This window comes from Remersonia thermophila, chromosome 2 (genome assembly GCF_042764415.1).
Source record: "Remersonia thermophila strain ATCC 22073 chromosome 2, whole genome shotgun sequence".
Taxonomy (NCBI): Eukaryota; Fungi; Ascomycota; class Sordariomycetes; order Sordariales; family Chaetomiaceae; genus Remersonia; species Remersonia thermophila.
In genome coordinates, this window is record NC_092218.1 from 1591772 (window position 1) to 1609044 (window position 17273).

At 61.2% G+C, this 17273-nt stretch overlaps 5 protein-coding genes across 5 annotated transcripts; 3 read left to right on the plus strand and 2 right to left on the minus strand.

Moving 5' to 3' along the window:
* Nucleotides 1-908: 908 nt before the first annotated feature.
* Nucleotides 909-2496, plus strand: VTJ83DRAFT_1893 (uncharacterized protein; the record flags this gene model as incomplete). The annotated part of the gene is made up of 4 exons (XM_071008102.1): nucleotides 909-954; nucleotides 1028-1253; nucleotides 1322-1371; nucleotides 1463-2496. The coding sequence occupies 4 exons, from the start codon at nucleotides 909-911 to the stop codon at nucleotides 2494-2496; spliced, it is 1356 nt and encodes a 451-aa protein (XP_070868433.1).
* A 2928-nt stretch (nucleotides 2497-5424) lies between these two features.
* VTJ83DRAFT_1894 (uncharacterized protein) lies at nucleotides 5425-9953 on the plus strand (the record flags this gene model as incomplete). The annotated part of the gene is made up of 6 exons (XM_071008103.1): nucleotides 5425-6133; nucleotides 6234-6350; nucleotides 6420-6975; nucleotides 7044-7381; nucleotides 7435-7621; nucleotides 7718-9953. The coding sequence occupies 6 exons, from the start codon at nucleotides 5425-5427 to the stop codon at nucleotides 9951-9953; spliced, it is 4143 nt and encodes a 1380-aa protein (XP_070868434.1).
* Nucleotides 9954-10377: 424 nt separating this feature from the next.
* On the minus strand, nucleotides 10378-13827 carry VTJ83DRAFT_1895 (uncharacterized protein; the record flags this gene model as incomplete). Its single annotated transcript, XM_071008104.1, has 3 exons — nucleotides 10378-11119; nucleotides 11187-12991; nucleotides 13054-13827. 3 exons carry the CDS (start codon nucleotides 13825-13827, stop codon nucleotides 10378-10380), a joined length of 3321 nt encoding a protein of 1106 aa, XP_070868435.1.
* A 777-nt stretch (nucleotides 13828-14604) lies between these two features.
* On the plus strand, nucleotides 14605-15387 carry VTJ83DRAFT_1896 (uncharacterized protein; the record flags this gene model as incomplete). Its single annotated transcript, XM_071008105.1, has 2 exons — nucleotides 14605-15061; nucleotides 15287-15387. The coding sequence occupies 2 exons, from the start codon at nucleotides 14605-14607 to the stop codon at nucleotides 15385-15387; spliced, it is 558 nt and encodes a 185-aa protein (XP_070868436.1).
* Nucleotides 15388-15546: 159 nt separating this feature from the next.
* On the minus strand, nucleotides 15547-16627 carry VTJ83DRAFT_1897 (uncharacterized protein; the record flags this gene model as incomplete). Its single annotated transcript, XM_071008106.1, has 2 exons — nucleotides 15547-16195; nucleotides 16281-16627. The coding sequence occupies 2 exons, from the start codon at nucleotides 16625-16627 to the stop codon at nucleotides 15547-15549; spliced, it is 996 nt and encodes a 331-aa protein (XP_070868437.1).
* Nucleotides 16628-17273: the final 646 nt, after the last annotated feature.

Here is a 17273-nt window from a genome sequence, read left to right on the forward strand (position 1 = left end):
CGCTACGAACGGGACCCCCAACCGCCTCGTGCGTCTTGAGGCGAGGGCCGAGTAGTGTAGTCCTCTTCTCCAGCTTCCACGACCACCAAGGCTAATCATCATGATATCAAATGGTTATTGATAAAATAAAGGCATGGCTGCGACGAGGCCGTCGACCTTGGCTGCTGATGAGGGAAATAAAAAAATAGCTGAAAAAAAGGGGGGGGGATGCGTTGTGGTGGTTCAAGAGCAGGCGGAAGGGACGATATGCGAAACGAAGAGTCACAACTCACCGCACGTAAACAAATTGGCAAATCGCAATTGGAGCGACAGGCCGCAGGAGAGTGGTGGCGATGCGGCCCGGCGTGGGATGCAAGGTTGGTCGTGTCGCGGAGAGAGCGAAAACCGGCGTCCAGTCACGGCCAAATCCTTGCCAAGACGTGGCCACTTCGTTCCCGCTCGTAGCAGGGCCAGGGCGTGGCCGATGGACATGTGGGGAACACTGCCGGCGAGGGCGGCCGGCCTTTCGCCGCCCGTCCTTGGCCCCGGCGGGCCCCAACCCAGGGCTGGCCGACTTGTGAAACGGAATGTCAAGTTGCGCAGGCCCTTGAAGAGCCTACCCGCCTCCTTCGGCCGGTGTCGTTCGGAGCAAGGGGGTAGCGCGGGCTTGTCGTCCCATCCCTCCCAAGTTGCTTGTCCACGTCGTCCAAGACCCCCACCATCCCGGGGCCGGATCTCTGGTATATAGTCTTGGTCCTCCTTCTCATCCGTCTTGTTCTTCGCCCCCCCCCCCCTTCCTCGTTCTCTCTCCTCTTTCTCGCATAGCTCGGCTGGACGACGACACACCCGAACACCATTGCGCATTTGGACCACTCGGCCAGCCAACCAACATCCATCCACCTTTCAACACCACCGCCACCGTCGTCAACATGTCGCACCTCCCCAACGAGCCCGAGTTCGAGCAGGCCTACAAGGGTAAGGCTCTTCAACGACGGGACACGATGGGTGGTGGGGTAGCCACGGCGGAAGGCTGACGAGGCATCGACAGAGCTTGTCTACACGCTCGAGAACAGCTCCCTCTTCCAGAAGAACCCCGAGTACCGCACGGCCCTCAAGGTCGTCTCGATCCCCGAGCGTGTCATCCAGTTCCGCGTTGTCTGGGAGGACGATGCCGGCAACCTTCAGGTCAACCGCGGCTACCGCGTGCAGTTCAACTCGGCGCTCGGCCCCTACAAGGGCGGCCTGAGGCTGCACCCCTCGGTCAACCTCTCGATGTAAGAACAACACAACCAGGGAAGAAAAAAGAAAGCAAGAGAAGGAGAAAAGCTGACAAACGAAATAGTCTCAAGTTCCTTGGCTTCGAGCAGATTTTCAAGAATGCCCTCACCGGCCGTAAGTGTCCCTTGACCGCCCCCTCCCCCCCTGGCTTCAGGGGGCCCGTGCGTGGTCTTGTTGACAGCGCTTGCTGACAACATCTCTCCAGTGATGATGGGCGGTGGCAAGGGTGGTGCCGACTTCGACCCCAAGGGCAAGAGCGACGCCGAGATCCGTCGGTTCTGCGTCGCCTTCATGCGCGAGCTGTCGAGGCACATCGGTGCCGACACGGACGTTCCGGCTGGTGATATCGGTGTCGGCGGCCGCGAGATCGGCTACATGTTCGGCACGTACCGCCGCGACCGCAACAAGTTCGAGGGCGTTCTCACGGGCAAGGGCCTCGACTGGGGTGGTTCGCTCATCCGCCCCGAGGCGACGGGCTATGGCCTGGTGTACTATGTCAGCCACATGCTTGAGCACGCCGGTGCCGGCAACTGGGAGGGCAAGCGCGTCGCCATCTCGGGCTCGGGCAACGTTGCCCAGTATGCCGCGCTCAAGTGCATCGAGCTCGGCGCCACCGTCGTGTCGCTCTCCGACTCCAAGGGCTCTCTGGTCGCCTACGACGACGGCTTCGTGACGGCCGAGGACATCGAGGCCATCATGGACCTCAAGGCCAAGCGCAAGGCCCTCTCCGAGTACACGCCCAAGAACAAGCTCCGCTACATCGAGGGTGCCCGCCCGTGGGTGCACGTCGGCGCCGTCGACGTGGCCCTCCCCTGCGCGACGCAGAACGAGGTCAGCAAGGAGGAGGCCCAGGCGCTCGTGGCCAACGGCTGCCGCTTCATCGCCGAGGGCTCCAACATGGGCTGTACCCTCGAGGCCATCGACGTGTTCGAGACGGAGCGCCGCACCAAGAAGGGCGATGCCATCTGGTACGCTCCGGGCAAGGCTGCCAACTGCGGTGGTGTCGCCGTGTCGGGTCTCGAGATGTCGCAGAACAGCCAGCGCCTCGCCTGGACCAAGGAGGAGGTCGACCAGAAGCTCAAGGAGATCATGAAGAACGCCTTTTACAACGGCCTCAACACGGCCAAGCAGTACGTCGACATGTCCGAGGGCGAGCTCCCCAGCCTGGTGGCCGGCTCCAACATTGCCGGCTTCGTCAAGGTCGCCCAGGCCATGTACGAGCATGGCGACTGGTGGTGAACCACGTATGAGGGGGGGATGGTGTAGTTGGTCGGGAGGGATCGATTTTCGGTCTGGGTCGGGTTGGAAGGCGTTTCTGGCGTTGGCGGGGTTTCACTGAGCCTGGAGTTGGGACTGGAGGATTCAGCGACAATGATGTTCCCATTTCCATATAGCACATAGAGAGGGGGAGGGGGGAGGGACAAGGTCTTTTTTGTTTTATTTCCCTCTATATTATTATACCTTATTGAATAGGACACGGATCAAGACGAAATCCCCAAGCTCTCGCACCGATAAGAAGTAGGCCCCCTGGTGACCTCCCATGTTTGGGCTTGCATCGCGGGCTGCTTGATACGTCAGGTGACGCCAACCATTGCCCAATCATGACGGATCGAGCTCGCGGAAAGGCTCCACCTCCTGCAAGCGGCACCCGCCGTCGCAGGTGTTGAGACGCTGTTGTCATGGCTGATAACGTTAGGGATGATAAGAAGTCGTTTACCTAAGCTCCGATGGGAGGTGCGAATTTGCTCTTTGTCACGAAACCCGAAGAGCAGATGTTGCAAGGAGGCTGCAAGGGATCTGTAGAGGATAACCTGGGACAAAACAACAATCGTACAACGAACGCCTTTTTTTTTTCTTTTTTTCTTTTATTTTACTCCCAAAAGCACACCCAAAGTTCTGTATGCATCATCACCAATCTTGATGGTTTTTTTTGGTGTTGTGGCAAATCTCTCCCAAACCGTTTCCCATGCATGCTCTTTCTTTTTCTTCTCTTTTTCTTTCTTCTTCCCTTTTCCCTTTTTTTCTCTTCAAGCTAGGCTCTGCATACGCAGTAGCTACCTTGCCTTACTATTACACTATTAGCGTTTTGCATTTTGCGGAACCAACGCACGTCACATCCGTCCAAAGCCAATTTTTTATCACGATCGTGTAACACAACATAAGATTCGCATTCCCCTCTCCCCCCCTCCACCCCCCCAACTCTTGCTTCGCCTTTTCTGCCCCTGATTTTGTGTCATGGTCGGGTCAGATGGGTACGGAATAACCTCCTGTACCATCCGACAAAATGGCCGACGTCACACAGTTCCCTGACGGACAACAGGGACGGTTGTGGCCGTGTAACCCTCGGCTCTCAGCTCAGCCTGGCGCTCGCCATTGCAACCGTCCTGCGCCTGCGGTGACATCGGGGCCATTTTTAGCTTCGTTGGTGGCGAAGTGGGAGCTGAAACGGGCCCAACGCGGATTGTCAGCTCACCCTTCGGCCCTACCGACGGCAATAGTAAGTCAAAAAAAAAAGATACTTAGCTCACAGCAGCCTGCTTCGAGGGCCGACCAGCCCTGCATCCATCCTATCCAGGACACAGTTTGCACGCCTTGCGTCGGCTTGCAGGTCGGGCGGTTCGGTTGGATCCGCAGCTGCGCCCTACCTGGCCGGGTCGTATCCGAACCTAGGGCTCGGTGCTGGATGGCTGACGTGCAGCCAGGGGGGGCGGTTCCAAGACGGCGAGTTCGCGTTCCACAGAGCACCTGATGAGAAATACCGAGTACTGTGTATGTACACTTGATCCCACCCCGTCCCCGGGATCTGGGCTCGGTCTCTCCGGAATACGAATCCAACGCGCACCAGCGGCATGCGCTGCTGGATAGGACATAGGGACTTTACAACCTAGGACGCCGTGCTGCGTACGTAGGTCACAGGCAGCTCGAGGAACTGGGTACGGTTGCTAGCCTGCAAGGATTTCTTCGGTCATGGCCTCCCACAGTCAGTCAGTCAGTCAGTCAGTCAGCCATGTCAGTCAGTCAGTCAGTCACTTTGCTGCCTTCGTTTCCCATCCAATAGCGCCTTGTCCCCCACCCTCCAAGCAACGCTCGGCTTTCCGAAAAAAGGTCTTGTCTCGTCGCAACTCCCAAAGCGACTCTCCCCCGGGCAACCCAGCCTGCGTCATTTCGTTTGACGAGAAAATACCCTCGAGTTCCTTGGCCTTGATGGGGCATTCATGGTCAAGCCCGAGTGCAGCGCTCTGCTGACACCTGCCCCATGGGGCTGGGCAACGTCAGATTTATAAGAGGGCAAACACCGCAGCCGGCGCCAAGCGTCAGAAGGGCGAAGAACAAGGCCCCTCGATTCGAGACTTTGCGAACAAATCCGGCGACGACGCATGGAGCTGTCGCTTACCAAACTCGCCTGCCCCCCCCCCCCCCCGGAGCCGCGCTGACTGGATTTTCCCAGCCCGCTCCCCGGATGTCACCCTCGCACAGCAGCCACTCGGCGCGGTGCAGTGGTGCAGGTGTATTCGAGCCAATGGCGTCCGAGCCCATCCATCCATGATGCTCTTCCAGCTCCCCCATGTCCATGGGCTGAGCCACTGCACCTGACTCGGGCCCTAGAGCTACAGAGGGGATGATGGCATGCAGCCAAGGGGCCAGGACGCACGCCTTGGTCGCCATTGGGCCGTTCCGACTGGTGGACAACCGCTACAGAGTTCTGGATAAGCTTCGAAATTGGTTGCCTTGCCGCTATAGTCAACGTCCTGCCCTCTGCGCCGCCGTGATGCCGGGGCCCCTGAACGGCCAGGTTACGTCCTCGGCACGCGCGATGGCGTGTAAGTAGGTACATAGCATCGGCTTTGGCGCACAAGCCTCGGGCATATGAAGATGCCCATCTCCCTTGGCGTACGCTTCGGTATCCCTCGTGACGTACGCCTCCTGCAAGAAGACGACCGTCCTCTCTTGTGCATGTCTCACCGGGCGACCCTGTCTCAGTCTCTTCGGCGTGTACATACATCTCTCGACCTCACCCATCACGGCCTGCATTCCAAGGGATCGCTCTGACAGCGACCTTGGTTCATGGACACGATGGATCAACCCTCAACGCGCCCCTCGCCGGAGCCGCTCCGCATAAACCACGGACAGGTCTCCCCTCCCTTGACCCCTGACCTTCGCAAAACCATGGCCTTCGTGAGCGGCAAGCAGGGCGGCGACGATACCCAAGACCGCCTCCGCAACCCGCGGTCTATGTCCCCAGATTCGACCGTCTCCTCCTCCTCCTCCTCGAGCTTGACTTCCTCCACCAAACAACCTTCCCAACCCACCTCGGCCCTCACATCCACCACCGATGCCACCTCCCAGCCCTCCACCTCCTCCCAAGGCCCGCAGCTCCCAGATTCCATGCAAATGTTTGTCGTCCCAGGAGAAGAAGATGCCGCCTCCGCACCACCACCACCACCACCACAACCGCACCTAGCCTCCCCCCGCGGCAGCGCCGCGGCCAACGCCGCCCGGCCCCCGCCCCCGCCCCGCGCCGCCACCTCCCGCGACCCCTCCCGGGCGTTCCCGCGCCTCTCCAAGCCCCTCGAGCTTCTCCGCAGTGCCTATGACGTCGTCGTCATCGGCTCCGGCTACGGCGGCGGCGTCGCCGCCTCCCGCATGGCCCGCACCGGCCAGTCCGTGTGCGTGCTGGAGCGCGGCAAGGAGAGGTGGCCGGGCGAGTACCCCGCCAAAGGCCTCGACGCGTTCAGGGAGCTGCACGTCTCGGGGACGCTGACGGCGCCGGGCCCGCACCTTCAGCAGGTGGTTGGGAAGGCGGTGGAGAAGGGGGACCCGAGCGGGATGTACCATTTGGTCTTTGGGAGGGGGCAAAACGTCGTCGTGGGAAATGGTGAGTTTTCGACGAGGGCGCAAGAGAACATGCATGGGTCGTTGTTGAGGATGATGATGCTGATGCTGATGCTGATGCTGATGCGGTGTGTTCCCTCTAGGTCTCGGCGGGACGAGCCTGATCAATGCCAATGTGTTTATGGAGGCGGACAAGGAGACGCTGGCCATGAAGGCGTGGCCGCCCGAGATTCGGGAGGATCCCTCCGTGATGGACAAGTGTAAGTGCATGGCACATCTCTTATATCTCTGGTCGAGAGGGAATGCCCCAGGGTGTTGACATCACGCAGACTACCAAAAGGCGGCCGAGGTCCTGGAGCCTCAAGAGTACCCGGCCGATTGGCCGGAGCTCCCCAAGGCGAAGCTGCTCAAGCTGCAGGCGGAGCGGCTCGGTCTGCAAGACAAGTTCAAGAAGGTCCGCCAAACGACGCGCTTCACCAACGGCCCCAACAGCTGCGGCGTGGACATGAACCCTTCGACGCTGAGCGGCCAGGATGTGACGGGCGTCAACGACGGCTCCAAGAACACCACGCTGGTCACGTACATTGCCGATGCCTGGAACTGGGGCGCCGACATCTTTTGCGAGTGCGAGGTGCGCCACATCGAGAAGGACCGCAACGGAGAAGGGTACCGCGTCTACTTTGCCTGGCATGGCCGCAACCGCGGCGTGTTCAAGGCAAACCTGCACGGCGACCTGCTGTGGGTGCACGCAAGGAAGGCCGTTTTTCTGGGCGCCGGCGCCATCGCGTCGACCGAGATCCTGCTGCGCAGCAAGGCCATGGGCCTTGAGATGAGCGACATGGTGGGAAAGAACATGAGCGGGAACGGTGATATCCTGGCGTTTGGGTAAGCCGACATCTACCCAAACGACGATGCCGAGTCACAAAACGGGAAACTGACCTACCAAAAACAAGGTACAACACGGACGAGCAAGCCAACGCCATCGGCCGCGAGCACCCGGAGCCGGACAACCCCGTCGGGCCGTGCATCACAAGCGTCATCGACCACCGAGACGGCCACGAAAACCCCCTGGACGGCTTCGTCATCGAGGAGGGCACCATCCCCGAGGCCTTGTCGCCCTTCTTCCAGACCATGCTGGACCTTCTGCCGGGCCACAAGGAGCCCAAGGATGAAACCCTCTTGCAGAGGACGCAAGCCGCGCTGGCACGGTACGGCAGCCGGATCAGGGGCCCGTACTACAAAAAGGGGGCGGTGCAGAGGACTCAGGTGTACCTCGTCATGTCTCATGATAGTACGTCTCTCGAGAAAGATATCGCGGCGAGACTCGGAGGCTAACCGCAGCAGGCAACCAAGGGATCCTCAGCCTCAAGGACGACAAGCCCGTGCTGGAGTTTCTCGGAGTCACGCGCAGCCACCACGTCAAGAAGGTGCATGAAATCCTGGAGCAGGCGACAAAAGCTGTCGGCGGTACGCTGGTTCACAGCCCGTTCCACGCCGTGCTGGAGCAGCAGATCACGGTCCATCCCATTGGGTATGTTGCGCCTCCAACTCCATGCTCACCCCTCCTTTTTGTTTTCCTTTTCGTTTCCTGTGTGACCACGCAATCTAATCTAATGGCCCCTTGCAGCGGAGCATGCATGGCCCGAGACAACACGGGCAAGACGGGCGTAACCAACCACGTGGGCCAGGTGTTTACCGGCGAAGGGAGCGAGACGCATGATGGCCTCATCGTCACGGACGCCTCCGTGATCCCGACGGCGCTGGGCGCCAACCCCTTCGCCACCATCACCGCCCTGGCCGAGCGGTCCGTGGAGGCCTACGCCCGGTCCAAAGGCCTCACCATCAGCGAGGAGAAAAACGGCCTCCTCAACCTGTTTGGCGAGCCGCAGCACCCGGTGAGGCGACGCGGCCAGCGGCGGCAGAACAGCCTCGAGGAGGACACGAGCATCAACGTGGCCCACGAGGTGATCCGCGAGGCGCGCAGCATCAACGCCGGCGGCTTCGGCTTTACCGAGGTCATGTCCGGATACGTGCATCACAACCCCACCGCCTTCTCCGAGGACAAGCGGGAGACGTACGAGATGGCGCACCGCGTGGCCAAGTCGCGGTGCGAGGGCGCGCGCCTCTTTGTCAGCGTGCAGGCCTTCAACACGCGCCACCTGGTCCAGCACTGGCAGCATCGCGGCATGCTGACGGGCACCTTTGTGTGCCCGGCAATCCCGGGCTCGCCCTTCATGGTGCACCGCGGCGAGTTCAACCTCTTCATCGTCGACGACAAGGCCCCCGGCACGCGCAACCTGACGTACGACTTCGACATGACGGGCGTCGACGGCCGCCGCCTGCACTTCCACGGGTACAAGGTGGTCGACTCGTCCGTGGCGCTCGCGCCGTCCCGGTTCTGGCGCGCCACGAGCACCCTCTACGTCACCGTCAGCGAGCACGTCCCCGGCATGTGCGCCGACCTCGACAACGAGAACGCCTGGCGCCGCGGGCCCGTCGTCGCCAAGGGCATCATGCACATCAAGCCCGCCGATTTCGTCTCCCAGATCAACACCATGACCCCGACGGGCAGCAACCCCCTCTCCCGCGCCCTCAGCGCCGCCAGCTTCCTGACCTACTTCGCCCGCAAGTCCCTCTCCCTCTTCCTCGCCCCCGTCACCCGCCTCGAGTACCCCGCCAAGGTCACCAGCGACTTCATCAACCCCACGCCCCCGGACCGCACCGTCACCATCACCGCCTCGGACGGCGTCGCCTCGCTGCTGCACGTCTGGGAGCCGACCCGCATCCCCGGCGACGGCACGCCCGCTCAGGTCCGCAACCTCTTCGTCGTCCCGGGGGCCTCGGTCGACCACCAGGTCTACGCCCTGCCCACCATCCCCTTCAACTTTGTCAACTACATGACCCGCGCCGGCTACCGCGTCTACATCTCGGTCCACCGCATCAGCCAGCTCATGCTGCCCGGCAGCGACTGCACCACCTACGACGCGCGCCAGGACCTGCGCGCCTGCCTCGAGCGCATCCGCGCCGAGCAGGGCCCCGAGCCCGTCTACACCGTCGCCCACTGCATGGGCAGCGTGGCCCTCGCGTCGGGCCTGCTCGACGGCACCGTCCCGGCGGGCTGGCTGGCCGGCCTGACATGCTCGCAGGTGTTTATGAACCCCGTGTGGTCGCCGACCAACTACGGCAAGCTCGTGGCGGGGTCCCTGCTGGGCGTGTCCTTTGACCGGCTGTACCGCGCCGTCGCGGGGACCTGGTTCGACTGCGCCACGTCCGAGGACGAGCCGAGCCTGGTGCAGCGCGGCATGAACCAGCTGTTCCGGTGGTACCCGCAGCCGCGCCGCGAGATGTGCCGCAGCGCGTCGTGCCACCGCATCTCGTTCGTCTTTGGCCGCTGCTGGAGCCACGCCAACCTCAACGAGGCGACGCACCGGCACGTCGACCGCTTCTTTGGCGGCGTCAACATGCGGCTGATGGACCTGCTCATGAGGATGGGCGCCGGCGGCGGCGTGCTGGCCAACGAGCCGGGCTACGAGCCCCTGGTGACGCCCGAGAACGTCCAGAGGCTCAGGGGGCTGCCCGTCATGCTGTTTTCGGGCCGGGAGAACGCCGTCCTGTCGCCCGAGGCGACCGAGAGGACCTACGAGACGCTGTGCCAGACGTTTGGCGACTCGGGAGAGTACCGCCGGCGGGTTGTGCCCGGCTATGGGCACTTGGACGGGTTCATGGGCAGGAACGCCTGGAAGGACGTGTACCCGTTTGTGAGGGAGGAGGTGGATCGTGTGACGCGCGGCGAAGGGTACAGGTTTGAAGAGCCCGACGATAGGTTCAAGGCCATGATTGACGCGGGAGAGCTGGTGGCCTAGAGAGGCCGGTTCGGGTTGGTTTCAACGGCGAGGTCGGCTTCACCTCGGTAGTATTGGATAGGCGTTCTGGTGGGTGGTGCTGGTCGGGTTTCCGAGATCTTCCTGTTTCAAGATACTCCAACTCTCGTTTGACATGGTTTGTTTGTACCCCCCGGCGGGGCCTGGGCCACGGATCATCAACAGGCGATAGCACGAGATTGTCATCGAGATGGCTTTCATGTAAGGTACCTCCTCTTCCTACCATAACCTGCTATTGATATCATGAAGACCCGCATCCCTAAAACGCCTTTCTCGTGCCTCGTTGCATAAAACATGGCGAATCTCAGTCCTGTCATGGAAACCCCTCTCCCCCACCGTCGGATTATCAATAATAATACAATCAAAGAACCTTCTCCCCCCCTCCCCCCCACTTTGATCTCTCAGTCTACCAAAGCGCCGCCGGATCATGATCAAACCTCGCCAACTCCTTATTCGCATCGTCCAAGTCCTTCTTCGCCTTCATGCGCATGTAAAAGATGGGGCAGTCCTTGCTGCTGCAAATCACCTCGCAGTGCATGCTCCCCTGGCAGCGCTGGCACTGCGTCCACAGCCTTCCGAACCTCACCTCGAGCTCCGAGACCCGATCGAGCGTCTTCTTGTAGAGCTCGCCGATGCGGGGCGCGTCATCGGCGCACACCGCGCCCTGGCTCTCCTCCTTCCCGGTCAGCGGCTTCTTGCAGCCCATGCACGTCTGCGTCTTCTTCGCAAACTTCATCAGCCCGCCGACCGTGGGGGCCGCGACCGAGATGGCGCGCGTGTGAGCGCCGGTAAGCAACGACTTGGCCTTGCTCTCTCCCAGGATGGGCTCGAAAATACGGCCCAGGGGTTTGGCGAGCTGGTTGTCGAGGTAGTACTTGGTGTCGATGGGCACGTTGTGCTCGAGGACGTAGATGGGGTCCTCGGACCGCTCAAAGTTCTTGGAGCCCGCGGCGCCCTTGACCATGACGTAGGCCACACGGTCGCCAAGACCCGGGGCGGAACCAGGGTCGCGCTTCTTCATGCGCTGCGCCAGCTCGACGTGGGCCTGCTTGGCCGCGTAGTCGTCCTTGGTCAGGGCTTTGGTGATGACCAGCTTGGACATGTCGATCTTGTTCTGCAGCAGGTCGGCGATGGTGTCTTTGACGTATCTGCGGGATGGTCAGCGGGAAATAGCTCGCAAGGGAGGCGTCAAGGGGTTGGGAGAGCGAGACATACTCTTGAGCTCCTGGCACGTCCCGGTCGATGAGGATCATGCGGAGAACCTTCTCAATGACGGTCTGCACGAGCAGGCAGTTGTCGCGGCGGACCGTCTCGATACCCTTGGTGTCCATCTTGTCGAACTTGTCGGGCTTCGTCCAGTACAGCCCCGCATACCGCTTCTTGTTGATGAGGAGATACGGGAAGTAGACCTTCTCGAACTCGAGCTTGATGGGCTTGGCGAACTTGGCAGACACGTACTGCGACGCCTCCAGGCCGAGCTTCATGGCCTCGGCGAGGTCCTTGGTGCCAAACTTGACCATGACCGAGTCCGTATCGCCGTAGATGACCTGGGCATCGTGCGAGTAGCCGTTGGCAATGCAGTACTTCTTCTCCACCTCCTGCTTGGTCTTCTCGATCATCTGACGACCGTAGGCGGTCGTGCTGCTGGCGATCTCGAGGCAAGGCAGCTTGCCGTTGCTGGCGCCCGTCAGGCCGTAGACCGAGTTGGCGCTGATCTTCAGAGCGAGCTGGCGACCGTTCAGCACGGCCTTCTTAAAGGGATCCGTCTCTGCGGCCAGCTCCTTCTTGGCCTGCTTGCGGGCGGCGAGCAGCTCCTCCAAAATCTGCGACAGCAGGCCCTTGCGCTTCTTGGAGGTCACAAACATGTCGCCGTTGGGCGTCACGATGTAGTCCTCATCCTTGACGAGGTTGAACCTTTCGACATCCTTCTTCTTGATGAGGGTCGTGTAGCATAGGTTGTGCGCCTGGATGATGCTGGGGTACAGCGACGCGAAATCGAGCGTTGCGATGGGCACGTCGTAGTATCCGCGGGTCGGCTCGATGACGGTGGCGCCCTCGTACTGCTCCTCGGATCCCTCGTTCTTGATGTTGGGGATCACAAGCTTCTGCTCGAGCGCCTTGCGGCAGAGCTGACTCAAGAACTTGACCTGTTGGCCTCTGGCAAGGAGGAAGTTGAAGGGAACGCCCGTGACCCTGGCCATTTCGGTGTAGTTTTCGAGGCACGAAAGCTTTTCCATCAACCTTTGGGGGAGATAGGCGTCCTTGAGGCAGTACACGGCGAGACGGCGACGCGACTCGGGGGTACCCTCGAACAGCTCTGTGATCATGGAGTGGTGGACGTCCTCCTTCTGCTCGCCGAGGAAGTGCGAGCACACCGAGTTGAGGGTGTAGCTGCGCAGGTGGTGATCGCGCTGAATGAGCTGCAGCAAGTCGAGCTGCAGCCGGCCGTTGGTGTTGGTAGCCTTGGTGTCGCGGTTGCCCATCTGCTTGCTGGAGAAGTTGGTCTCCTTGGAGACGGACGGCACGTGCGTGCGAGACCAGTACTCGAAGCCGCGCACTTTGAGATGTTTGGCCCGGTCCAGGAGATAGGGGAAATCGAAGTTGGCAATGTTGTAGCCCGTGATGATGTCGGGGTCCACGCGCTCCAGGAAATCTCGCCAGGCGATGAGCATGTCCTGCTCCCGGTCGAAAGACAGGATCTGGGTGGCCACGATGGGGCTGGTGGTGTCCAGACAAAAGACGTTTCTCACGAAGGGCTTCTTCTCACCATAGGTGGTGACGATGTTTGCGATTTGGATGACGGCGTCGTGCTGGGGCTCGGGGAAGATGCCCTTGCGACCGGCGCACTCAATGTCGAAAGACAGGATGCGCAGAGGAGCCATCTTGGACCACTCGCCGACGGGCTTGTGGGTGATCAGGTCGCGGTAGCTCATCTCGGCCTCGATCTGGCAGTTGGACTGCTTGGTGGTTACAAGGGCGTATTTGCCGGCCGGGGCTTCGACCCAAGCCATGCCAGCAAGCTGCGATCCGTCCGTTAGCCTCATCTTCCTTGCCGGCCTCCCAGAGAGTGAATGGTCCGTACCGAAGTGTCCACCATGAAGCGGAGGATGTATTGGATGTTGTCGTAGGTCATGATGGTGCCGTCGGAGCTCTTCCACATCCCCTTGTAGTTGGCCTCGCCCTTCTCGATGACGCCGCGGACCCTGCCGATGAACTTGGGGTCGGTCACGGTGACCTTGAGGTAAGGGTTCTGGATGTTGCCCTGGAAGCCGTAGATGCTCTCCCGCATGGTCAGGGTGACGGAGTGGATGACGGGCTGGTGCGTGTTGAGCGACTTGTCCAGGAAGACCTTGAAAGGCTCGCAGTCCTCGGGAGTGAAGGACACCGGGGCGGGGACGTAGAGATAGTGCTTGAAGTCCCTGACGTGCAAAAGCACCGAGTTGCCATGTGCCGTAACGCCAAAGAGCCGGACGGTGGTCTGGCCGCCGTGGATGGTGCCCTCCTCGGCCTCGATGGCCTGGAAGCAGAGGTTGTCCTTGCTGGGATCGAAGTCGCTGGGCACGGGAGGGCGATCCCACACCTGGTCCTTCTCGGCATTGGCCTGCTTGAGGTCGGATATGTCCTGGCCCATGCGCTCCAGGATTTCGCTCTCGAAGGTGCTCTTTTGCTGGCTCGAGGCCAGCTTGCCGTTGCCGCGGCCATCGTGCTGGGAGCTGGTCAAGCGCTTGGTCGCCGGGGAGGAGGGAGGGTCATCGATGCGCCGTTTCTTGGACGAGGCAGGAGCGGCGACGATGTTACGCCGGGCGCTCGATGCCTCTCCGAAAACGCGCTTTTGGGGAAGTGTTGCTGCAGGCATCGCTTCGTCGGGATGGACGAGGGGAGGGTGACGGAGGGGCTTATCAGGAGAAAAAAAGAAGAATGCGAACAAAGGATCAATGGCTCATGTCGTCGATTCAGTATGATTCGTGGCAATGGAGCGTCGTCCTGCGGGATTGATGGTCTGGAGTGGTGCGAGGTCTTTGGGGGGTATGATGATGATGATGGAGGAGAGGGGAGGGGATGGAGCGTGGGCAAGATGGAGTGCAAGTGAAAGGCGACAGGCACGAAATTCCCCAAAAGACGCGCCTTGGGATCCCCGAGACGTGACTGGACCCACTTTTTAACGCGGCTGCTTAATGGGGTGTCACAAGCGCGTCGAGGGCTCCCGATGCCAAGAGATGGACGCTGGGCGTTGTGGCCAGGTTTGCGAGTTGGTTGCAAGCCAAAACAAAGCCACACGGCAAGACGACCGGAGGACTTTCATGAATGGTTGGATGATTCTATGGTTTTGCAATTTTGTCGAGTGTACGGGATCACCTCGTTTCTGATCATCCTCCACTTCCGTTTCAGGACATGGCCGTATGTAGTAGACACTAGCAACTGAGCACAGAGAAATGATGCACGTGATGACGCGTACGAGACCCTAACCCTTTGCGGGAGATGGCTTATACCCCGCCAATCCTGCTCTGCTCGCAGGTCCAAGTTTGTTTACTTGGTTGAAGGACAACATACCATTGAGAGTCTACAGCCACACGATCGGTCGCTTATCCAGCTCTTGCAGACTACCTAGCATACCATTCATTCGCAGCACGCCATGGCCGAACGACACACGTCCTCCCGAGCCGTCCCATCAGGCGCGTCGAGAACCCGGGGCGGCATATCTTCAGCCTCCACCCAGAGCGTCCGCCGCAACCTCTTCCCCTCTCATCTCACGCGCCGCCAGCCAGCCGTCTCACCTCCTCCCGAGGAGCCCTCCCATTTCGACGCCGGTCTGCCCAGGGAACAGCACCAGCATTACCATCCGGGCGGCGGCAGCCACCGCCACCGCCACAACGGCTCGTTCCGGACGTCCTCCCCGAGCGACATTGTCGTCCGCGACCACAACGGCGAGATCGAGCTCGGCGACCCGCCAAGCCCCATCGTCGACGTGGCTGAAGATGCCGAAGCCGCCGAGGAGCGCCACGAGCTCGAGATGGAGCGGCAGCGCCTGGCCGAGGCCTTGAGGCAGCACCGCATGGGCCAGCACGGCGTGTCCCCCCACCCCGAAGAAGGCAAGGACCACCACCACAACCACCACTACCATCACCACCACCATCACCAGCATCACCATCATCATCATCACCACCACTCCACCTCTCCCATAGCTTCTCCCTCCCGGTCTATCTCCCCCTCCAGCACCTCCAGCAGCAGTAGCAACAGCAGCAACGGCAGCAAGTGCTCCGAGCCCCGACTTCACTATGACCACTTGGCTAAGACGAATCAACCCCCCTCCGCAGAGCTCCTCGAGGCGGTCAAGGCGAGCCTGCGAGCCAAGGTGGCCGCCCTGGAAGAGGACAAGTGGCTGTACGAGCCTGAGCTGCCGCAACGCCACCAGTGACCCCGCCCCGGCCGGTCGGTCGGTCGGTCGGTCGGTCGGCCGTCATTAGAAAAAATCGTATGGATCATCACAACAGCAACCTACGAAAGCATCGCCTCCATTTCTTGCGCACGAGCGAAGTAGCTTCTTCCTCTGGTCTTGTCTCTATCCGCCCTCCCATCAGTCCAGGCCCGCCGGAGCGGGCGCGTCAACCCGGCCGGGGCCCGGCCTCCTCGGGGCGCCGCCGCCCGGCGCGCCGCCGAAGAGGCTCCCCATCATGTCCAGCAGCGGGTTGCTCTGCCTCGGCCTCTGGATGCCAAAGTACATCTCGGCGATGCCCTCGAGGGCCTGGTCCCAGGCGCCGCCCAGCTCGCCAATGTTGGCTGCGTACTTGGTCTTGAGCTGGCGGAACAGGTCGGGCGTGCCCTTCTGCACGGCCAGCAGGAGCAGGCCCACGAAATTGAGCAGCGGCAGGCTGGGGAACACGCGGACGTCGGCCCCGGCCGAGCTGATGTCCTGGACCGCCAGGCTCGGGTTGTCGGCGCCGAGGGCGGCGACGAAGGCGCGGTACGCGGTGTTGGCGGCGCGCACGTTGGCCACGAGCAGGTAGGGGAGCACGGCGCGCGCGCAGTAAAGCCCCGCCGCGTGCGGCTCGTCCTCGCGGTACCACTCGTACTCCATGCGGGCGAGCACGTCGGCCGACTCCTTGGTGCCGAGCACCAGGTGCCGCTCGGCATCTTCGGCTTCGTGCTCCTCGGCAAAGAGGGTGCCGATAACGTGGTGCAGCTCGGGGTCGCCGGCGGGGTAGTCGCCAAACTTTTTGGACCAGCTGTTGGGTTGTTGTTAGATGGGGCTGGTTAGCCATCGTGACGTAGCTAGCCGAGGGATCCAAGAACGAATAAGACAAGACGTACTCAATCATCTCCTTGATGAACTTTTTCCGTGTCGGCTCCTCCCGGGCGAACAGCCTCAAAAGCGTCACCAGCCGTCCCCTCGACCCGCCGTCCGGCTTTTGGCCCGCCTGCTTGTAGATGTCGACCAGCAGGACCGCCAGGTCGCCGCCGGCGCCGCCCAGCCCCGCGCGCAGCAGGGACTGGGACACGTTGGACAGGATGTCGACGGCCGCGGCCCAGTTCCCCTGCTTTGCGTACCGCGCCGCCACGAGCCGCGTCTCTTGGGAGGCCTCGTACTGTTCCTCGAAGGCGCCCTCGGCGATGCGCTTTTGCAGGCGCGCAATGATCTTTTCGATCTTGCTGGACATGGTTGCTGCGGCTTTGGGCTCGTGCGGTGGTTGTGATCGGTGAACAGAGGCCGGGGAGCTCGAGGAAGGCAGTGTTTGGTTCTGAGAATGTGCGTAGGCGGCCAAGGTAGGTAGGTAGATGGTTAGACCTGATGTCGAAAGGCGATTGGCAGCGATGCGAAAAGAGTCCCCGAGTCCTTTGGCGGTTTGATGATGGGTTCGGCCGTTGACGGTTGGGTTGTGTTTGCGGGGGGAGGGCGGTATCAACCCGTTGCCCTACTTGTCAGTCGCGGTGGGCTGTGGTTCCTGATGAGCTTCTTCGGGCGGGAGCAAGGACGGAAATGGCCGATGTGCGGAATGCGATCAAATAGATGGGAGGGAGGTGTCGATGCGCCAATAGGTGTTCTGCGTCGAATGAGGTTGCGGTTGAAACAACAGTCGCTGCGGACCAAAGCTCAGGTCCCTTTCCTTCCGTGGAGGGAGGTCAGTGCCCCACCATGATCCCATGTGGGGAACTGCCCCGCGTTGATTCTCTGAGCTTCTCTCTGCGACCCCCCTGGGAGATAGCAACCACTAAAACACCAAAAAGAAGACGGAAGAGGATGCATGCAAGACTGAGGGACTTGATGCAGGAAGATCATATGAACTTCGGGTGCCTTCTTTAGGG